The sequence below is a fragment of the Perissodus microlepis genome, chromosome 7 (genome assembly GCF_051167445.1).
Source record: "Perissodus microlepis isolate ML-2025 ecotype Zambia chromosome 7, ASM5116744v1, whole genome shotgun sequence".
Taxonomy (NCBI): domain Eukaryota; kingdom Metazoa; phylum Chordata; class Actinopteri; order Cichliformes; family Cichlidae; genus Perissodus; species Perissodus microlepis.
This window is the reverse complement of record NC_140467.1, coordinates 9892241-9914151: the sequence shown is the minus strand read 5'-3', so window position 1 is coordinate 9914151 and position 21911 is coordinate 9892241. Positions and strand designations below refer to the sequence as shown.

At 39.9% G+C, this 21911-nt stretch overlaps 2 protein-coding genes across 2 annotated transcripts; one reads left to right on the top strand and one right to left on the bottom strand.

The window, feature by feature from the left end:
* Nucleotides 1-387: 387 nt before the first annotated feature.
* LOC146382549 (uncharacterized) lies at nt 388-7156 on the top strand. Its single transcript, XM_084933280.1, has 9 exons — nt 388-771; nt 2322-2880; nt 3014-3325; nt 3420-3592; nt 3690-3774; nt 3853-4085; nt 4223-4417; nt 4532-4757; nt 4881-7156. The coding sequence occupies exons 1-9, from the start codon at nt 550-552 to the stop codon at nt 5423-5425; spliced, it is 2550 nt and encodes an 849-aa protein (XP_084789406.1). The 5' UTR covers nt 388-549; the 3' UTR covers nt 5426-7156.
* Nucleotides 7157-7255: 99 nt separating this feature from the next.
* Nucleotides 7256-10453, bottom strand: LOC146382548 (glycine cleavage system H protein, mitochondrial-like). The gene is made up of 5 exons (XM_084933286.1): nt 10272-10453; nt 10048-10127; nt 9027-9090; nt 8742-8873; nt 7256-7819 (listed from the first exon to the last, which is right to left on the bottom strand). Exons 1-5 carry the CDS (start codon nt 10420-10422, stop codon nt 7722-7724), a joined length of 525 nt encoding a protein of 174 aa, XP_084789412.1. The 5' UTR covers nt 10423-10453; the 3' UTR covers nt 7256-7721.
* Between the last annotated feature and the right edge of the window lie 11458 nt (nt 10454-21911).

Sequence of the window (21911 nt, the reverse complement as noted above, 5' to 3'; positions counted from 1 at the left end):
CCCCCCCTCCAGCATTTTAACATCACTTCAAATTGAACCAAGGATCTCTATTTGATTGGATTTTGCTTGTGGCGACCCTGGAAATGAAACATTTTCATTGACAGGTATAGATTTGGCAGAGAAATGATTGTGCTGTGGACAGGAAGATGAAACACAGAGATCGACTCAAATCTATGTCAAAAACAGGCGTTCATATAGCATTTATTAGGTCTATATTGCTCTGCCATGATGCCAAGTTAATGAAATGTAAACAAGGAATCCCATCTGTTACTCACACGCTGTGAAAAGAAAAAAAAACAGCCTAACACCCATGGGCTTTACTAGCCTCCTGCATAGCTCATTTATATTAGATTTGTACACCCCCTACTGGTGCTTTTTACTCATTACAATTTACCCCAGGTTACAAAACATTTGACACATGGCTTGTGTAACTGAAAATCAGCTGTTGTTTGGTAACTGGTAGTTCAGGAGGTTGAGATGATCGTGAATATAGAGCTTAGGCTTTAATCTTTTTAACAAACTAAAATTTCAGTCACCTTTTACTCGAAGATGCCTCCTTCAGGAGCTGATGCCCAAGCCACAGTGAAATGGTGGTTAGGGGAAGTACTGGAGGGTCGAGAGGATCCCGAGGGTTTCTTCGCCATGTGTGTGTCCATCCTGGGGCACCTAGAGACCCGCTCACAGTTTCTGTCCCTCATCGAGCCTCTGTCCACGGGTGACAGACTCCTGCACGCCAGTCTCACCTCCATCTACCAGGAATATTTCACCAAGGTCAGTAAATGTTTCAGCAATAGAAGTACATTCAGGTTGGAGGACTTGTAACACCTAGGCTTAAGTCAGCAAAAATAAAATACATACAAAAAATGACACGAACAAAACACAATAAGGAAGTAACAGGACTTAATTAAACGACTGGCGTTTTTAGAGATTAACTCAAAATGCAGCATTTGATGATACACGTAACTTTAGGTAGCTAGTTGTGATAATCTTAGCACAAACGGACCAACTTACAAGTTTTTGTCACTTTTTCATTTTACTTACTAGCCTAGCTTAACCTAAAATAAATAAATACGTAAATAAATGAATGAAAACATACATAAGTATTAATGATTTCCTAATGGCGGTACAGGAGCAGCTCTTCACCGAAACTGTAAACCACTGCCAAAGCTAAAGTTTCCCCCTTTTGTGAATGCGGAGCCCCGGGATCTGCGTTAATTTGTGATATTTTCCCGAGAACTACGGAAGCGTAGAGCTGCCACCCAGGCAAAAGAAAAATAGAGCTATATCACATCATAACGTGAAACCTTTATTGTTCTCACAATATACTATCATGTTAGTACAATATACTTTTCACGTTTGAACAACATAATATCACGTCATTACAATATACGTAATTATCACGTTCGTAGAATATAAAAAGTTTTTTTGTTATAACGTGATATTAAGTATATTGTAATGACGTGATATGTTGTTCAAACGTGAAAAGTATATTGTACTAACATGATAGTATATTGAACAAACATGAAAAGTATATTGTAAGAACAATAAAGTTTTCACGTTATAATGTGATATATCTCTATTTTTATTTTGCCTGGGTGGCAGCTCTATGCTTCCCTACATCAAGATGATGTCTCCCAATTTTTTCCCATTTCAGTTTTCTTTGTATTTGTAGGGATTTTTTCTAAAAATGTCTAAAAGTAATTTAGAAAATGGAAATTGTGATTTCCTTGGCATTTTACACTTTCCCTAAACAATTTGAGGAAAGTGGACAAGTGGAGGACAAAAGAAGTGGCAGGTCTAAAGAACTATCTAAAGCAGATGAACAGTATCTGAAAGTCATGTCCAGAAGAAATAGGAGAAAAAAAAAATCAAAAACAAGACCTGACACAGGACCTGAGAGATACATGTGATGCTGCCCATCAGCGCAGGATTTAATCCCAGTGCTGATAGGGATTAGGGCAGGACCCCCTGGAATCTAGAGGGCATTGTTGGAGATGAAGATGGAGGCTTGAATGAAGCCTGAGTGACAAGACAGAACCGGTGATGGGGAGAATTTGGGTTACAATAAGGTGTCTGCAAGGAAGAATGACAGGTTTGCATGTGTCCCTTATGAAGTACTTGATGAGTGTAAACCAAGCCGTGCCTGTACACACCCATCTAATTAAAGAGATAATACATTTAAATAATTGAAACACCTGTGGTAGTTTTTGATAAAAGCTAATGTCTTGTCATTTAGGGCATAGTGTACACATTCGTCTTTTTAAACTACTAAAGAATTGTTTTAAAAGTAATAACAGTGGGTTGTCCCGCTTAAATTTTAGACTGAAGATGACGAGCTGGAACTTGCTTTGGCTCTCTCTCTACTGGATATGAAAGGTCACCCTCTGCAGTCTCCCAGCCAAGAATCCCAACCACTGCAGTCTGGAAATCAGAGAGGATCTGTTCAGCTGAATTCTATATTAAAGCCTGAAGGAAGCAACTGCACCAATCAAACTGGATCCTGGAACAGAGAGAGTCCACCGCAGACAGCCAGAGAGATGGAGTTTCAAATAAGTACGTATCCTAATAAGCAGACACTCGGGACAGGTCAGACTGTGTGTGTCTCAGAACAGGAGGGAGATGTGGATCAATCACAGAAACCAAAACGCTCTAAGAATAGGCGGCAGAGGCGAAAATGTACTGGCCAGCACCTTGTAGGTTTACCCCGCTCTCCATCAGCACCACCACCAGTGTTACTGTGGTTCAGGAGGGATTTGCGGCTGTGTGACAATCCTGCTCTCGTGGCGTCACTAGAAGTGGGTGCACCTGTCATACCTGTCTTCATCTGGAGCCCTGAAGAAGAGGAGGGAACGGGCATTACAGTGGCTATGCTAGGAGCTTGTAAGTTTGATCAAGGAATCAGTGCTTATAGCAATACTTTGTCTCAGTGTCTTCATAATAGTTCTTGACAAAATCCTTGTTTGTAAGGCTCTGTATTCTAATTGTCTGAATGTATCTTCCCTTTTTTAAATAGGTAAATATTGGTTGCATCAGGCATTGTTGTGTTTTTCTTCATCTTTGGAGCACATCGGCAGCCGTCTTGTCTTCGTCAAGGCAAATGGGGAGATGACAAGTGCTGAATCTTCTCTGAAGGCACTTAAGAAGCTGATAAAAGACACTGGGGCAAGAACAGTGCTGGCTAATGCCTTGTATGAGCCCTGGCTGAAGGAGAGAGATGATCTGGTAGTATCAGCTCTGCAGAAACAAGGTGTTGAATGCAGGATGTTCCACTCTTATTGTCTCAGAGACCCTTATTCTGTCACCACGGAGGGTGTTGGTCTTCGAGGTTAGTCAAAGCATATTTCTATGTGCATACTGGGTTTGCTGATAATGTATACCTAAATTACAATATGAACTTTTATTGTTTTTCTATGATGTAGGAATAGGTTCGGTCTCTCACTTCATGAGCTGCTGTAGACAGAACCCAGGGACCGCGGTAGGAGTTCCCCTGGACCCTCCGGTATCTCTCCCTACACCTGCCCACTGGCCAAAGGGGGTCTGTTTGGATGAACTAGGATTGGCATGCATGCCCCGCAGGAAGGATGGCACAACGGTTAGAAACCAAAGCTCTAAGGCAAAACAAAACAACTTAAAAATAATTTAAATCACGCATCTGTCAATGTTTTCTTTGTTTTCTCTTCGGCATTCAGGTTGACTGGGCAGTGAATATTAGAAAGACCTGGGATTTTAGTGAAGGAGGAGCGCAAGCCCGTCTAGAGGCCTTTCTTCATGATGGTGAGACACCTATTGTTCAGTTGGTTATCTTAACAGACTTGGCAATGAACAACACCATATATTTATTTCTATTTCTAGGTGTGTATAGATATGAAAAAGAGTCAGGCAGGGCAGATGCTCCAAACACCAGCTGCTTGTCGCCCTATCTTCATTTTGGTCAGCTCAGTCCACGATGGTTAATGTGGGATGCCAAAGGAGCACGTTGTCGACCCCTAAAGTTCCAACGCAAATTGGCGTGGAGAGATTTGGCTTACTGGCAGCTCACGCTGTTTCCTGACCTCCCATGGGAATCCATCAGACCTCCATACAAGGTGGAAATTAGTTATAGACTACAAAGTGAATATTAACCATACCATAAAATTGTAAACATTTTTTGTTGCCACGTCAATTTATTAATTTGTAATAAAGGCCTAAACCACATTACGGATAATTTTGCATCCACTGGCAGGCTTTGCGGTGGAGCAGTGATCGGGGCCACCTCAAGGCATGGCAGCGAGGACGAACAGGCTACCCTCTGGTCGATGCAGCCATGAGGCAGCTGTGGCAGACAGGTTGGATGAACAACTACATGAGACATGTAGTGGCATCTTTTCTCATAGCATATCTTCATCTGCCTTGGCAAGAAGGCTATCGCTGGTTCCAGGTGAGATGAGTGTGCACACTGGGACTAATGCACTCACAAAGATATTGTACCAAATGCCTGACAAATATTCATAAGTACTACTTAACTTCCTGACTGTATCCAACCCATGTTTAGGACACCCTGGTGGATGCAGATGTTGCCATAGATGCAATGATGTGGCAGAATGGGGGCATGTGTGGCCTGGATCATTGGAACTTTGTCATGCACCCTGTTGACGCAGCAATGACCTGTGACCCCTACGGTACCTATGTTAGGAAATGGTGTCCTGAACTTGCAGAGTTGCCTGACGAGCTTATTCACAAACCCTGGAAATGTCCTGCATCCATGCTGCGGCGTGCAGGTGAGACATTTTATTGTAATTCACTTTTTAAATAAGATAAATGTATGGAATCATGCTTTGCATAGTTTAGTTTCAACAGTTAATATATCAATTTATTACATCGATGCTGTCCTCACGGTTTAGGTGTGGTGTTTGGCCAGTCGTATCCCGAGCGAATAATTACAGATCTCGAGGAGCGAAGGAATCAGTCTCTGCAGGATGTAGCTTTGGTGCGCAGGGAGTTTGAACAGTATGTGGACAAACGCTCAGGCTGCGATTTGGTGCCTTTGCCCCCACGCCTGGTCTCTGAGGCTTTGGGTTTATCACACAAGGATGGGGCTGTGGTGACACAAGGAAAGCAGTTCCTGTTGCCTGTCATCACTCGCATGGAATTCAAACACCAGCATGAAGATCCGGATGCTGATGCCACATCAAACCCCTACAACGCAGTTTTAAAAGGATACGTGAGCCGAAAGAGGGACGAGACCATTGCTTTCCTTAATAAGAGAGACTTCACTGCCAGTGTAATGCACGAGGCAGTCCAAAGAAAGGAGAGGCTCAACAGCGATTATCGGAGAATGGAGGGGCTCCCACTGTCTCCTTCACCTCGAGGCAGGGCCAGACGAACTCCCACAGCCAAGGACAGGTTCTCTATAGTACCCGGTGGGGCAGTCACTTCTCTAAAGTGACCAAGACTACAAACTTTTTAGTCATTTGCCACAGAATGTAAACATATAACAAATTTATTGAGTGTAAAAATGATGCCAAAACATATTCTGCCAATGTGGATGTGGAAAATATTTGTGGAAACAAAGTAGATTGCAAGGGGGCTGGAAAATGCTCTCAAAAGTTTATATTCAGTTTGACCTCAGGTACTGTGTTAAATAATGGCAGCATACACTGCGTTCCAAATTATTATGCAAATGATATTTTTCTGTTTTTCCTACATAGTCGATTCAAATGACAGTCGGCATAATTTTCGAGTCATCGACCAATAGAGTATAATTCAAATGTTACTGAACAAAACTCCCAATGAAAACAGTATGTTTTTCAAAAATAAAAAAACTTAAAATGCACTGTTCCAAATTATTACGCACACAGACTTTTTTATAGATTGTAAAGAATTGAAATTATTTGTTGAATTTGCAGCATTAGTAGATCAATTTCACTAATATCAAAAGCGATTTCAATCAAAAACATCTTAACAGATCAAGTTACATATTAACATAGGACCCCTTATTTGATAGCAGTTTTACAATTCTTGCATCCATGGAACAGTTTCTACTTGAATGGTTTGCAGGATGTCAGAATAGCCTCCCAGAGCTGCTGTTTGGAGGTGAACTGCCTCCCACCCTCATATTTTTTGTTTGAGGATGCTCCAAAGGTTCTCAATAGGATTGAAGTCAGGGAAGAATGGGGACCACACCATGAGTTCCTCTCCTTTTATGCCAATAGCAGCCAATGATGCAGAGGTATTCCTTGTAGCATGAGATGGTGCATTGTCTTGCATGAAGATGGTTTTGTTCTTCTCTTTCTACCATGGAATTCAGTGGTCAGTCAGAAACTCCACATACTTTGCAGAAGTCATTTTCACACCTTCAGGGACCCTAAAGGGGACGACCGGCTCTCTCCCTGTGATTCCGGCTTAAAACATGACTCCACCACCTCCTTGCTGACGACGCAGCCTTGTTGGGACATGGTGGCCGTCCACCAACCATCCACCACTGCATCCACCACTGCATCCATCTGGACCATCCAGGGTTGCACTGCACTCATCAGTGAACAAGACTGTTTGAAAATTAGTCTTCATGTAGTTCTGGGCCCACTGCAGCCGTTTCTGCTTGTGAGCATTGGTTAGGGGTGGCTGAATAGGTTTATGCACAACTGCAAGTCTCTGGAGGATCCTACACCTTGCTGTTCGCAGGGCTCCAGAGGCACCAGCAGCTTCAAATACGTGTTTGCTGCTTTGTAATGGCCTTTTAGCAGCTGCTCTCTTAATCTGATGTATTTGTCTGGCAGAAACCTTCCTCATTGTGCCTTTATCTGCACGAACCCATGTGTGCTCTGACTCAGCCACAAATCTCTTAACATTATGGTGATCACACTTACATTTTTGTGAAATATCTAAGGTTTTCATTACGTGTCCAAGGCATTCAACTATTTCACGCTTTTCAGCAGCAGAGAGATACTTTTTCCTTCCTATGTTGCTTGAAAATGGCGGTCTGCTTAATAATGTGGAACATCCTTCTTTAGTAGTTTTCCTTTAATTGGGCTCACCTGGCAAACTAATGATTATAGGTGTCCAAGATTGATTTCAAAGATACAAAGAGTCCTGAGACAATTCCATCCATGGGTTTAATTGAAAAACAACTTATTTAATCTTTATGACACTTAAACACAATTTGCATAATAATTTGGAATGCGGTGTATATACATATACTTTATATTAGTGCGATTTATTTTTTCTTTAAGCCGTATATAAAATATAAAAATTTCAGAAATAAATGACAAAGAAAAGAGACTTTTTAAGGAAATGTTTATTTATTTTTTATTACACAGGTCCTCTGTCCACAGTTTAACCCTTATACATGCAGTGAAGATCAAAATAATTAATACCATAAAGACAGAAGTGCTTTTTAAGTCAAACAGTGTCCCAGGACAGAATTTCAAGTCCTTCACTGAAATGATTTGTAACTATTTTATTCTAGTCTCAGTCTCTTCCACCTTTTGGTGGTTTGATGCTTTAAGAAATCAACAATGGATATTAGGTCAATGCAGGCTGGAAGGTCCCCTAAATTAAGTCTGTAAAGAAATTCTAAAGTTCACAGCTCTACAGCACTGACAGATCAGTAGCCTGGAGCTACAGAGCTCCACTGGAGAATGCTATGTATTGCGTTTTAACGGACAGGCACATATTGTGCACCTCTCTCTGCCAGTGTTGTGAGAAAAAGGGAAGGTGCACAGCACATACAGAAAGGTGTTATGTCAGTCCTCAATAGAATGGATGTATCTCTCATATGCAGCTTCATCCATTAGACTGTCAAGCTCGGCAGGTTTGGAAATGCTCATCTTCATGAGCCAACCTATAATAGATGTGTAAAAATCAAGTTAAGCTCTGATTCAAAGACACACACTGGTTTCAGTACTTGGAGGATTAAATGCTTCACATGAAAAAACAAAATAACTACACAAAATATGAGTATCTGTTGTTCTTTGCATTGTTTAAAGATATAAGCTAAAAACCTTATAAGAGAAAATGTTTGTAAATGTCACTGATACCGTTTATATATATATATATATATATATATATATATATATATATATATATATATATATATTTATTACACATACATACACACACACTTTTTTTGCTTGAGTAAAATAGTCCATCACAGTGAACAGCTTACGTTTTGCTTTCAGACTGTGAGTGAATGTTATAAGTGAAAGGTTATTTTAACATTCTGCAGTGCATTACTACCAAAGGCGATAAAGTTAATTGTGATGGGTTAGTTAATTAACTTAAATAAAATGGAATGAATGCAGTCATGTAATGACAGTGAGGGAAAAGAGGTTGAAACATACAATGTCTCTGGACATGAAATATTCAGATGTTAGTTAGAAAATGTGCAATGAAGGGTCATTTTAATGAAATATAATGTAATGTAACAATAGAACAGCTCCAGCTTTATGGCCTTAATGTAGACCCTGTCTTCACTGTTATGTTGTGTTGTATTACTGCCATCTACTGTCCAGAGATTAAACCTCATAGCTTACTGCCGCGTATTATACTGGGTGATAAAACAGTTAAAAAACATTAGGATTTAGCAGTGATCTATATAGAAAAAAAATGCACCAATCGAAAGAAAATGCCAATGTTGTGACAAACCACAAAGAGTAATGTCATTGGTTAATTCTTTTTAAGCTCTTGCATTAATCTAAAATGTCTCATACATATACCAGAGTACCCTCCACTAACTGCACTGTGACGTTTATGTGTGTACTTACCATCTTTGTAGCAAGATTTATTGACCAGACCAGGGTTGTCTGCCAGTAGCGTGTTGATCTCTACAACTTCTCCAGTTAAAGGAGAATAAAGCTCGCTGGCTGCCTTTACACTTTCCAGAGCTCCAAACTCATCTGCAGGAGTAAATTTCAGAAAGTACGTCATGAGGGACAAAAGGCCATCCACTTTCCTGCGTTGTGGTGACTCTAAATCCAGCGATGACATGCATGAGATCAAGCTTTATACCCATCTTAATAATATTTACTATCATTCAGCAAACATCATACCTTGTTGAGCCAGCTGTGTCCCCACCTCTGGCAGTCCACAATAAACTACATCTCCCAATGCCTCCTGCAAGCGGTTAGGAAAAACATTTAGCCAGGACAACCAGAGTATGATGTTAAAAACAAAACAAAGCAGTTATTTGCGTTTTAATTAAATGTTGTGGAAAGGGATGTCTGTGTTTACATTTGAGTCACTGCTATCTGGTGTTTATTGAGTGTTGTGCACACACAAGAAATGTAACGACAACTGTCAGTCCTACATATACTTTCTAAACTTAACCCAGTCTCCTCTGGCCACTTAAAATAGCTTTTAAAAAGACATTTTTAATGTTAATGAAACACCTGAACAAACAAAGGACACATAAAAGTCCCTCTGCCAAAAACTGAGTGCAGCTTCTACTGCTACTGTGACTGGACTGTTTATTTCAAAACACATTGATAACATTTAAGAGAAATATGTTTCACATACTGTAAGCCATCAAATCATTTATAGCAGTTTTAATCAGTGTTGTCTCAAAAAATGATTTGAGTGATTTACCAAAACATTGTCAGCCTAGACATGAAACATATGCCAACCATATCTCTAAAGAATGATATAAACCAGTTTGTGACAAAGTGGCTTTTACATAGCATTTACTTATCCAGCTAAAAAGTCTCTTGACATATAAAAATGTCAATTTTTAAAGAGAGAGATCTGGCCAAGCAGCATCAAAAATAACACTATTATAAAGATATTGTGTGGCCAAAAAAGGACTGGATTGATTATAATGTAGATACAATAATGCAGAGCCATAAAGATACTCGCGAAACAGGTCATTTCTTTATTTTTCATATATAACATATAAAGTCTATTTACCAATACAATTAAACACATTACACATAAAACTCTGAAATAAACTATCAGTTGATAATTTATTAAGACAACACCAGTAATCATCTTTTTTTCCTTCTTTTTCTGGCAAATTCCGGAAATCACATTTTGGCACCGGTCTGTGAAGTGCACGCGCAAAGGTGGAATACTCACTTGTGCAAAGTTGCTGATCCCGACCGTCCCGATTCCGTCTTCCACACGAATCCATTCGTGTTTGTCTGTGAATTTAAGCGCTGCAAGATAACACAACATACTCAGAACTTAGCGAGGATTTTGAAGTCCTCGACGAGTATGACAGAAACACTCAAACACGCTGCAGCTATCGTGTCCTTTCTGTCGCTAATGTTATCTAATACAAGACATGCATAGTCGAATACCTGCTGACAACCGGCTAGAAGAGGCTAGCGTTCTCCCAAAATAAGGCTTAGATGCCAGCTGCAATGGAAAAAGCGACGCTGAACGAGCGAGTAAAGGCAAAACTGTAGAAAAGTTGGAAGAGAGGGAACGGAGTAGCCAACAGGCAGCCATGTTTGTCGCTCACTGATGAGAGCATGTTTCTTCTTCATTGATATGAGAGGTATCAGTGGCGCTTTACTGCCCTCCACCGATCATCGTTATTGATCCTCTTGAGCGCTCGGTTTGCTATTATAAAAACTATTATTATAATTTAACTATCAATAAATTTCTTAAAAAATAAAGAAATGCCAAACTCAAGCCCAAAGTAAATTACTTCTACCCCTGTTGATTTTTTTTAAAGTTGCCACAGATGGAAATGGAAACTGACTTAGAATCGATGCTGCATTATTTTAAAATAAATTTCTTGGCAGTTTGAAAGTTTTATACCATTTAAGACCGGTACCGGTCCGTGAGTCGTTTGGTACCGGGCCACGAGAGTTGAGGCTCAGGTGTGAAATGTATGGTTTTCAGGGTTTTTATCGGTTTTCAGCGTTATTTTGTTATCGTTTTTATCGTTAACTCGGTTTTCCTGGGTCTTTTCACGTGTGTTATGAATAAATCTCTTTTTCGGTACCGGTACACCTTAAAGGTCGGTCCGTGAAAATATTGTCGGGCATAAACCGGTCCGTGGCGCAAAAAAGGTTGGGGACCGCTGATTTAAGACATGTTTCAGCTTCAAAGATCATCTAATATTAAAAAAGGAAAAATAAAATTTTGTTTCTGAGTTGTTTTTTCCCATGTGGCTGAATAACTCAGTAAAATAAAGTCTAACATTACCTTGGTGATAAAGTGGAAGGTGTACTACTTTTTTAGTTGATCTTTCCAGTACAATGCCAAAATTACTGTCAGCAAAGCCAAGGGAAGTTATACTGATTTAAAAATCTTAGTGTCTAAAATACACATACACCATTACTTCACAGTGAGTCAAATAATGGATTGTAGGTTATGTCCCAATACTTTTTATATACTTTGCTGCTCTAGCAATGCTCAAGATTTAGACATTAATTGAAGTATAAGTTAAATAAACATTCAAATCAGTGACTTAAAGATCTAGACCTTTTAATATGAGACTGTTCTAAGACATGCCTTGCTATTTCCTCACCATGTTTCACTTGGAAATAATTGGAAAACAAAAGCCCACATATTCAGCAGCAACAAATTAAAATATAAAAAAAAATATGAAAAGAAGGTTTTAGAGAGAAATACTGGGATATACTGGCAAATATCTGCTTCTTTCTGTGAGAGTATCACCAGGATTTCAGACTCAGAATAATACTGCGTGTAAATTTCTGTGCCCAAAGTAGGGTTGTTTTTTGTTTTGTTTTTTTGGAACACACCCAACTAATTTAACATATCTAATATCTATGGTTTTGCTTATGATAAGGATAAGCTTCCAAGAAGTTTATCAGGACGTTATTTCAGGAGCCGTGCTGATATCAGACCTGTTTATGATGGGTGGATTATGTGTAAACACATTCAAGTTTATTTCCTGGCTTCATCCAACCGTTTGTTTAAAAACAAACACCCCCAGCCCACACGCATGCACACACACACACACACAGCTCAGGGCTTATTCTGATTGACCAGTGTCAGATTATAATATTATTTTATGCCATGTTAGACCCTTAATTAAAGATGGTGAATTATTATGTAGTTTTAGTTTGCATTATTCTCCTGAATTAGAAGAAGGTGATAACTATTGCATTTGTTAAGCTGAGTTGCATTACATTAGACTGCTGGTTGATTGTGAATGAATGATATTGTTTTATGATGCATTATACTGCTGAGTTATGAGAAATACTGTTTGCAGAAAGTCATCGCCTTATTTGTCTGATTAGAAGAGAACAGAACATACTGGAGTTTTCTGCCCCATCTCAGCGGGAGCAGATAAACAGGGAGCCAAGGTCGTAGCTTAGGCGCTGTGTGAGAGAAAGAATGTGAATGTTTAGGCTTTTATGATTAGGTGGGGGCCACTAGAGGCTATAAGAGTTTGATCAATGCTCCACCATTTTGAGATCTGATGCTGTCTGCGTACGGTGTCCATCTCCCACGCGTGTGATCATTAAAATCATCGTTTGACTCAACCCGGCCGGACCAGTGTTGTTATTGTGGTTTTTCCTCTTGTATCCATCCCCAATATTTGAATCCGTAACAGTTTTGGGGGCTCGTCCTGTGGTATTGGGGTGGAATTTTGGAGGTTTGGACGGTCCGAGGTTGTCGAACGGACAGGCACGAGCCAGTGGTCTGACGTGAGTGGACATAAGCCGGCTTATACAAAGGTAAGGCACTACCTGTTGAATTATTTCCAAAGTGTGCCAAATTGGACATGACAAAATTGAAGTCTACTCACTGACATTACTGGTAAATGTCTGTTTTGAGTTTGATGAAAAAATCTCATGAGTTGAAGCAGTTAGAGTCTGCTAAGAAATAAATGCAGTTGGAGTCTGCTAAGAAATAAATGCAGTTAGAGTCTGCTAAGAAATAAATGCAGTTAGAGTCTGCTAAGAAATAAATGCAGTTAGAGTCTGCTAAGAAATTGGGTTGGAGTCCCAAGTAGTTTGATAGGGAATTGGTCATTTAGTGAGTTAGAGGCTCCGTTGGTTATATGGTGGACCTGAGTGGTCATTTTGTGGGTTGGAGTCCCCATTGACCACTAGGTTGCACCTGCCTCAGTCAGACTCTTGTTTTGGGGTGCTGACTGTTGTTTCAAAGTGTTATAAATTATTATAGGACGGCAGTTGGAGTCTGCTAAGAAGCGCACAGCTTGGAGGTTACGCTCCCTCCTGGCCGTGGACGCGCGACCTTGACCTGTCGGCGAACAGGGTTAGTTCAGTATGGCTTAACTGTGGGGTACGGGGCATCCTGGAATAAGCTAGGAGTTAGAGTCTCCTTACCGTTTGTAACGGTATCTGCGCTTTTTTGGACACTGTTAAATTGAGTTAGGGACTTTAGAGATTAGGCCAGATACAGTTAGAGTCTGATACTGGTTAACTGATTACAAAAAAGTTGGACTTTCTTCGGTTGGACCCGTTAACTTAAATTTGTCAAAATTGTGTAGGCGCTAAATCTGCCAGGCCTGACAGTGATTGTAAATATAAGACGTCTTTGTAATATAAAATAGTAGAGCTGTGTGTGAGACTGTGTGTGACGAGAGCGCGCTGCAGCGCTGCGAGCTATTTTTAGACGGTGTGTGAACATGCAAATGAGGTGGCTGCTGTGAAGCGCACAGAGGACTTTTGCTTCCTGTTTAACGTGTTTTTTGAGTTTTATAATGATAATTTGCAAATACTGTTAAAAACCTGTAAATAAGACGCTGATTTTGCTGATTATAATATTACAAATAAGGTTTTGAATGACTAGGGTGAATGTTTGATGTTTGGCTGAGTTTTGATATAGAAAAGACAAATCGTGCATGATTTAGACCGACACTTCAGTCGGCAGAGTAAGACTGAGTGATAAATACAGCTGTGATTTGTTTCAGTTTTATGGTGTGAAGCAGGATTTATAAGATTTTTAAAGTGACTCTTGGTTCAGCCCAATAATATAAGCGGTTACATTTGATTTACTGTTGGTTTTATCATAATATAGGGTGTGATCAAGCACGAATTTCAGCTGTGTGTGTGACAGGAACTCTGCATGCCCATAAAAGGCAACGGCCAGACTGTGAGAAGTATGCACCGAGAGAGAGAGAGTAAAATCTAGTCAGATGAAGTGAATCAGGATGTTTTTAGAAAAGAAATAGTAAGTGAATGTTTTCAGAAAAGAAATACTAAGTAAATGTTTTAGTGTGTTAATACAGGTGGATTTCTCCCAACCTGGAAACCTGAGTACAGCGGCAAAAGCATAAACAGAATTGGGACGACAGACAGGCCAAGCTTTGGCTCAAAAGTTTACAGCTTGACCTCACTCTGTCCCCACCCGGAAAAGAAGCTTAAAGGACATCTTCTCCTCCAGTTATCGGTTACCACCACTGGAAATTTTCAGGCAAGTTTTTGACTGAATTGTTATTGGCACCATGTGTCCCTGAATCTCACAAGCAAGCTCTAACTCCTGGCTGTAGACATGGAATGCTGTTATTTAAGGTGGGGAATCAAAATTTGGGAAACAAAATAAAAACACACACACAACCAGAGAAATGTATGAGAAAGGCACGTGTTAGAGAAATGCCTTGTTTGAGAAAAAAAGTTAAAATAACCCACCTACAAACGCACACACACGCAATGAAGAAACAGCTTACATTCATGAACACGTGAAGATTTTCCAGCAAGGTTAAAGCAGCGAAATTTAACATACACCTGTTGTTAAATGATAAAGTTTATCCACTACTAACAAATAAACTCTCTGGGTTGCAGGACAACAACTTAACTTCAAAGAGAGACACTGGTCTGACCAACCAGTGACGACACGACAAATTTAGTGGTTAAAAGATTGAAATTGTGACATGTTTTCTGCTGATTGATTAATACAAGTGATTACTGAATGAAAGAAAATTCCTTTTTTGGGCTTTTAAACATGATCTTAACAATTTTAACATGTACCTGTGTTGTCCTGTCAGCTTGGTGGGTTATGAGTTGATTATATGGTGGACACTGTACTGCTGAACAACAAACAATTATATTGCCATCACTGTTATAATCTTACAGTGACACAAAGTGTCAGATTTAGTTATTCTGAAAATAAGTTTATCAGACCAACTTTTATTTTCAAACACAACAAAGTATAACAGCCAACATACATACATACATACATACATACATACATACATACATACATACATACATACATACATACATACATACATAACTTTGAGAAAAAACAAAAAAAAGGGGGAGAGAAGGCTGACACAGGGCCTGGCCCCGTTGTTTCTCCCCTCTCTGAATAACACAGCCAACACAACATCATTTTCCTGTTCGTTTGTTTTTGTTTTGTTTTTGTTTTTTCTCTTTATGCTTGATTACAGGCTGCTTTGCCGAGGCTGACCTGGACTCCTGCTCTCCCCTCTACCATCTTTGCTCACTCCTCTACCATCTTTGATGTGACCCTGACCAAATGCTACAGCAGCTGGACCCACAACAACAACCTGAAAATGTCAACAGTGCTGCAGGAAAACGATCTCATGCAGCAGAGACGGAGAGCGTTAAATCCAAGGCCCGTTTCACTACACGGGGGAGATTTCCAGACAGCTTCAGCTAACAGAGCTCTGACGAGACGCCCATTAAGCCCAGAGGAAAAGTGAGGGTGAGCAAAAGAATGCTGACCTTAACAACTCTGCATTAAAACTATGCAGGACAGTGACGGACCAACACGGATGATCGGGCAGCAAAAAGGGCATGCCAGAGACAGGAGGAGTAACTGAGGTCAGGAGGCACCTCAGAATGGACAAAAGCACCAGAAGAAAATAAGCTGAAGGCACAGGTGTCGGGGCTTGGCCAGGAGCTGACCTCTGAGAAGAGCCGGACAGCAGAGCTGCAGAAGGCCGTGGAGCAAAGCAAGGAAAACATCAATGGACTTTAATCTGACGTGTACGGAAAAGACTCTGAGGTTTCTGCCCTCAGTAAGAGCTCAAGGCATCAGAGCAAAAACTGAGCATGGCTCAGGAGGAGCTGGCTGATAATCGAACCCATCAGTCAGGCTTAGAGTCCCAGACACAGGACTTGAAATCAGGCTGGAGCTTGCTGGAGCAGGAGGTCGCCAAACCTGACAAGAAGCTCCTACAGCAGGAGCAAGCCCTGAAGGAGCTACAGAAGCAAAAGGGTCAAGTTAAGGAGGAGCTGGACAAGGAGAAGATGCAGGACACTGGAGAAAAGGACTGCCTCAATTGAGGCCAGAACCAGTATGGACAGAACTTTGAGCAGCAGCACCAATGGATGCAAACAGACTGAAATGGAGGAGGGCAGGACCCCAGGGCACCCTTCAGGCCGTGGTTTACCCAGAACACCAGAACAGGAAAGTGATGAACACAAACACACACAAACACACACACATCTACATGCACTGACTCAGAATGAAGAGAAACACACATATGAACACATATGCACTCGTTGATTCACTGACACACACACACACACGCGCTGAGTCAATTGAGTGAGAAATGACGCACACACACACGCACACAAATCGAGATGCTGATTCAGTTCACTGAGAAGGGATCCACACACACACACACACACACACACACACACACACACACATGCACACACTTGTGCAATGAAGAGTGATACGCACACACACACGCTGCTGCAATGAAGAATGCTTTACTAACAAATGCTTATGCTGACACGCAAAATGCTGCACACAAACGTCCAAATACAGAATCTGTTACAACAACAAGAAGCCATTGATTGTTTATTGGTTAAATGCATTTCATGTCACCCAGAGGGCATTTGTGTAGGTTTAGGGGACAGGGTCTAAGGCAGTTTGGTTATGAAAACAATGTCTGTGCGTGATGTCTGTCTATGGCTCAAGGCCTCGACTGAATTGTTTACTGTGCTTCACACAGCCTGATAAGGAGCAGTGGTACAGAGTGAAAATGATGAATTAACGGTGTGAGCTTTATTTCAGAGCGCCACATTTTTTGTGATTGAGATTTAATTGAAGGAGGAACACACTGAAAAAAAAACAAAAAAAGGGCCACCCCTTGGATTTACGTAAGCATCTCGCGTGTGTTAACACAATTGCCTCAGGCTTTAAAGCTCTGTACGAAATTCAACAACTCAATTTGTTCTCATTGAAATGACACGATACAATCTAATAAGAGTGGTTAGTTGCTCAACTCACGGAATTCACAACACCGCATAAGATTTCAAACTGCAGGAAAATCACTGGAGTTATAAGAGGCAGACAACGACACACACACCACATGCATGCTATTGCTATTTATTGTGGATTAACCTGTCAAGGACAAGAACAAAAGAATTCTGCATCAAATACAGGAAATCAGAGCTTTCCTGTATTTCCTACATTGTTGGCATGCTGGTTAGTGCTGTTGCTTGACAGTGAGAAGGTCCTGGGTGCAAGTCCACAGTCTGGCTAGTTTGCAGTGGTTTCTCTCTGGGTATTCTGGTTTCCTGCCACAGTGAAAAGTCATGCAGCTATTAGAGCTAGGTTAATTGATGATTCTAAATTATCCATGAATGTGAGTGTGAATGGCTGTTTGTTTCTATCTGATAGACTGGTCAGCTGTCCGGGGTGTACCCTGCCTGATAACCTATCACTTTAGGGTTATTTCCCAGCCCTGGTGCAACCAGGAGAAAGATAGGAGGATGGTAGTTGTTGTAGACCCATTCAATTTTTATGGTAACCAGGATCTAGACTTTGTTGAACCGCATGCAATATGAAGACAACATGTAGTATTTAAGTGACCAAGTAGAATTTGAATAAAAGTTATTGAATAGTGTTGAAATAAACTGACAGAATTGAAGGATCAAAATATTCCAGGAGCTCAACTTACTCCATCTGAACATGTTTCAATCGTGTTTTATGAACACAAAATGCACAGGTTTACTGAATACGAATAGGTTGTGTTGATTTAACTCAGTTGTTTAAGTTTCTGCCAAAGCAAAACATTTGTGTGCAACCAGTGTCCACTGTTAAATCAAGTAAATCCAACATGCTTTTGTCAGGGCAAAAAGGAGTTACGGTCCCTGTATTCCAACACAATATTGTCCCAGGAGGGAGAAAAACCTTCTGGCGAAGTTTTGGTTGATTTCTGGGTTTTGCTTAACACTAGGTTGATTTCATCAGTGAGGTTTGGATTGTTTTCTTTCTCTAAGAGAGAGAAAGATGGTTTTATGCTTGGACATGTTTGCAATGGGCCCCAGTATTTGCTATTATATGAGTATTTTATTGGTTACGTTTGTTTTTGCTTTTGTTACAGTGCACTGAAATAAGAACATCTGAGAGGTGTGATCCACCGGTGGTGATATTTTGTGAGTTCCTGATTTAACAAATCAGCTCTTTAATCCAGGCCTGAGAGATTGAACTTTAAAGCGCTATAAAATATTCTTACTGAAAACAGTCGCAAAGTGTTTTTCTCCATGATTATAATGGGCTTGGGAGAAATTCACTTATATGGGACATTGATCACATGAGAAGTCCTGAGCCTAAAAGGATTGCAGCGAGTCAATCCAGTCAAAAAACAAGGAACTGTTTTCCTTTAAAATGATGACGTCATCTTGCTGGTGATGGATGCTCGAATAGCTTGCGCGTGAGACTCCATTATCAGCAACTTCTGGTATGAATGTGTGTGGATGTATGCATGTGGCTGGACTGTGATGGACTGACGACTAAAAGTTTTAACTGATTTGATACTGAGACAAAAACGGTGCCGACTTTAGGATTAGTAAATGTCCACAAACAATTCACCCAGCCTATTTAAAAAAAAAAAAAAAAAAAAAAAAAAAGGTGGATGTTTTCTCTTGCTTTGATTTGTTTTTACAAGAACAGAAGGATGACAGAGACTAAAGGGGGAGGCTGTATCTTCATATGAGCGTGAACTGCAGACTTAACCCTTTGGTGGCTAATTTTGAGTTACTGATGTTTGCATTAAGAAAATTGTGTTTTAGTAGCTGTGTTTCGATTAATGTATCACATTATATTGTTGGTAAGGTTAAATGCTAAATTGAAGAAAAGGTTTGATTTCACTCATGACTGAACATGTTATTATTAACCATAGCAGCCCACTGTAAAAAGTCAATTAACTTTTATAGAGAAAAAAAAAAAGAAAAGAAAAATGCCAAAAACAAAACCACTCTATTTAGGTCTGTGAATGACAGGGGAATAATAGACTGGTCACACTCAAAATGGAGATATGTAATGATAAACACTGGTCCCCATCTTTTAGGTCCTTTCATTGAAATAGTCAATAATTCAGAAAAGTAGAGATATAACCGACAGGGGCATGTGCTGAGAGGTGGTGCTGCACAAGAACAAGAGAAAAATAAACAAGGAAAAATTATTGTGTTTAGCTTTGATAAATTCAAATTAAAATGTACCATTACACTCAGAGGTTCAATATGAAATCAAATATATGCTAATTTTGTATGTGAGTACATGACTGGTGACTGTTCTGTCCTGAGCTTTTGTTTTTACAGCACCCACTTGACCACACCAACAGTTTCTCGCCACCAAAAGGGGGTACTTGCAAAGAATAGAGAGGAATATCATCAAAACTGGGAAAGGTAAGCCCCAAAAAGGGGGTGATAACACCATAACTTTCACTTATGGTCAAATTCTCAAAATTTGACCCCCGGCTTGAAAAATTCTTCAAAACATTTAGAGACGGAGTGGAGTTTTAGATAAATATAATGTGCCAAACCACATGCGGATGGAGAGTTGGAATCGATAACATGGTGAAATAACACGCAGGAAAATATTGACCATGTTGACCATGTTGATTCAAGTGTGCAGAGATTGGCTAATCTGACAAGGAAATGTTATAAAATGAATTGTCGGAACAGTCAGCGTTAAAGTCACCTTTGACAGTCCAGAGCAAGGTTATTATCGTTAATAATTCGGTCTAAACTGCTGCAAGTGAATTGGAAACAAAATTTGAATGAATTTAGGACACTTCATACTTGTAACACAAGTGATGGTAAGCCATAACTTGATTAGGTAAAGCTATTAAGATAATTAGGAGCTGCCTTGACACAAAGAAAGTGGAGTCCTTCACCCTGAAAGGATGGAATGATGCTCTGCCTCTGTAGTCAAGTTCAGACATAGGCCTTAAGCAATCATGGGCCACTAATAAGCGTGACATAATTCACAAATTTAAATAAACCACATTGGGTGAGCGACCCTGACAAAAGAAAATCTATGAGCACGCAATAAAGTGGATTTGTTAGAGCCCGTTTAACATCTGTCTTTCAGAAAGATAAATAAATAAATTGATTTGCATTAACAGACACACATTATTAAAAAATAAATAAATAAAATCCCATTTGACACTGATAAATCCCTGTTCAAATAGAGTACATGTAAACGAAATAACGAAAACTAGAAGTGAAAGAAAAAAAAACCATTTTCGTTAACGGAAGTAAAAATAAAAACAAAAAAAGGAAAATTAACTAAAACTGTAATGAGCGTTCACAAAACTAACTAAAATTAACTGAAGTTATAGCAAAATGTGTTTAGTTTTCATTGAGGTGTGCGTGTCCTACAATAGTCATGGGTGAAAATGAAGTTTAGTTTCCAGATTTTTTCTTGCTGTGTCTCATTATGCCAGCAGGTGGCAGTACGTTAGTCGAGTCGTCTGTGTTGCTGCTCCGTCCACGTGCAGAATCGTGTCAGGAAAAGTCGGGAGAAAGCGCAGAGTCCAATTTGGGATTACTTTGAATATGACTGTGTTTTGGATAAAGCAAGTGTCTTGTAGTGGAAAGAGACAAATTATGAGGGACACTTCTAAAGGGAAAAAAAAAAATCCCACAGACCTTAAAATGCACTTGAGAAGCTCACACAAGAAGGCTAACCCAGCTTACCTTGAAAAGGTAAGGGGGAGCACACTCCCCCTCCTCAGAGAGCTCCCCCCACTCAACCCTCATCCCCAGAAAACAGAAGCTAACCCCATGCAAGGCAGTGTGATGCATCCCGAGACAACAGGACTGGGACATCTACATAACTGTGTGAGTCAATTGCCTACAAAAAGATTATCAATTCACTTGAACCAAAATTGCGAACACCCGGTGCTGCAAGAGTTAATAGTCTCAATACCCAAGGATAAGCAGAAGAGCATGACTGATATGATGAAACTGGGATTTTGTTACACTTAATTATTGCAAACACAACTAAAACTATAACTGAAACTAATCAAAACTAAACTGAAACTAAGGATTTTCAAAAAAATAAAAACTAGACTGAACTAGCAAACAATTGGTAAAAAGTAATTACAACTGACATAAAATTGAAAATCTGAAGTCGAAACTAAATCATAGTTAAAACTAATGAAAATTGCAAATCTATTAGAACCCTGATCCAGACTAAGATGGCATTGGACATCTTCAGGGCGGAAAAGGGTTGGTGTGACCAAGGTGTGGTTTGGCTTGTTGTATGTATATTTCGAGATGATATGGCTCTGGATGGATCAGTTACCAGGGCATGGAAGGAGGACTGACTTATTAAATGAGGAGAAGGAATTTTCTGGGATTGAAGATCCTCTGGGTGAGTGGTTGACTAAAAACATGCATAAAATAAAAGCTATTTTTCGTTATTGCTTGGTTATAGATTGATAATTGGCCACATTTACAGCTGTATTGACTTGTTGTGGACGTAGTCTACTTCATGTTTAAGCACTCTAATTAACAGATTGAAAATAGAGACATTAAAGGAAGAATATGCAGCACCACCCTATCAGACGCCAGTGGCGATGGGGCTCAGTGATGAATCAGGTGAGCTGGATTCATGGCTGAATCAAAACATAGGTTCCCCTGCTGTGGTCAGTGAGGGAAAAACAGGGGGACATAAAATTAAAAGAGGCATGGATAAACGTTTATTTGTGAAGTTTGTAAACGGGATAAAAGGGGGTGTTTTACTGTTATTTTAGCATCAGCATTATTATTGCATCAGAA

Bases quoted from the DNA above. Each gene is read 5' to 3' on its own strand.
- LOC146382549 (XM_084933280.1), top strand. From the start codon at position 550: ATGCCTCCTTCAGGAGCTGATGCCCAAGCCACAGTGAAATGGTGGTTA. The intron at 772-2,321 runs GTCAGTAAATGT...CTTAAATTTTAG, and splicing joins ACCAGGAATATTTCACCAAG to ACTGAAGATGACGAGCTGGA. The intron at 3,775-3,852 runs GTGAGACACCTA...TTCTATTTCTAG, and splicing joins AGAGGCCTTTCTTCATGATG to GTGTGTATAGATATGAAAAA.
- LOC146382548 (XM_084933286.1), bottom strand. From the start codon at position 10,422: ATGGCTGCCTGTTGGCTACTCCGTTCCCTCTCTTCCAACTTTTCTACA. The intron at 8,874-9,026 runs GTATGATGTTTG...TTACTCCTGCAG, and splicing joins GACACAGCTGGCTCAACAAG to ATGAGTTTGGAGCTCTGGAA. The intron at 7,820-8,741 runs GTAAGTACACAC...CATCTATTATAG, and splicing joins TAAATCTTGCTACAAAGATG to GTTGGCTCATGAAGATGAGC.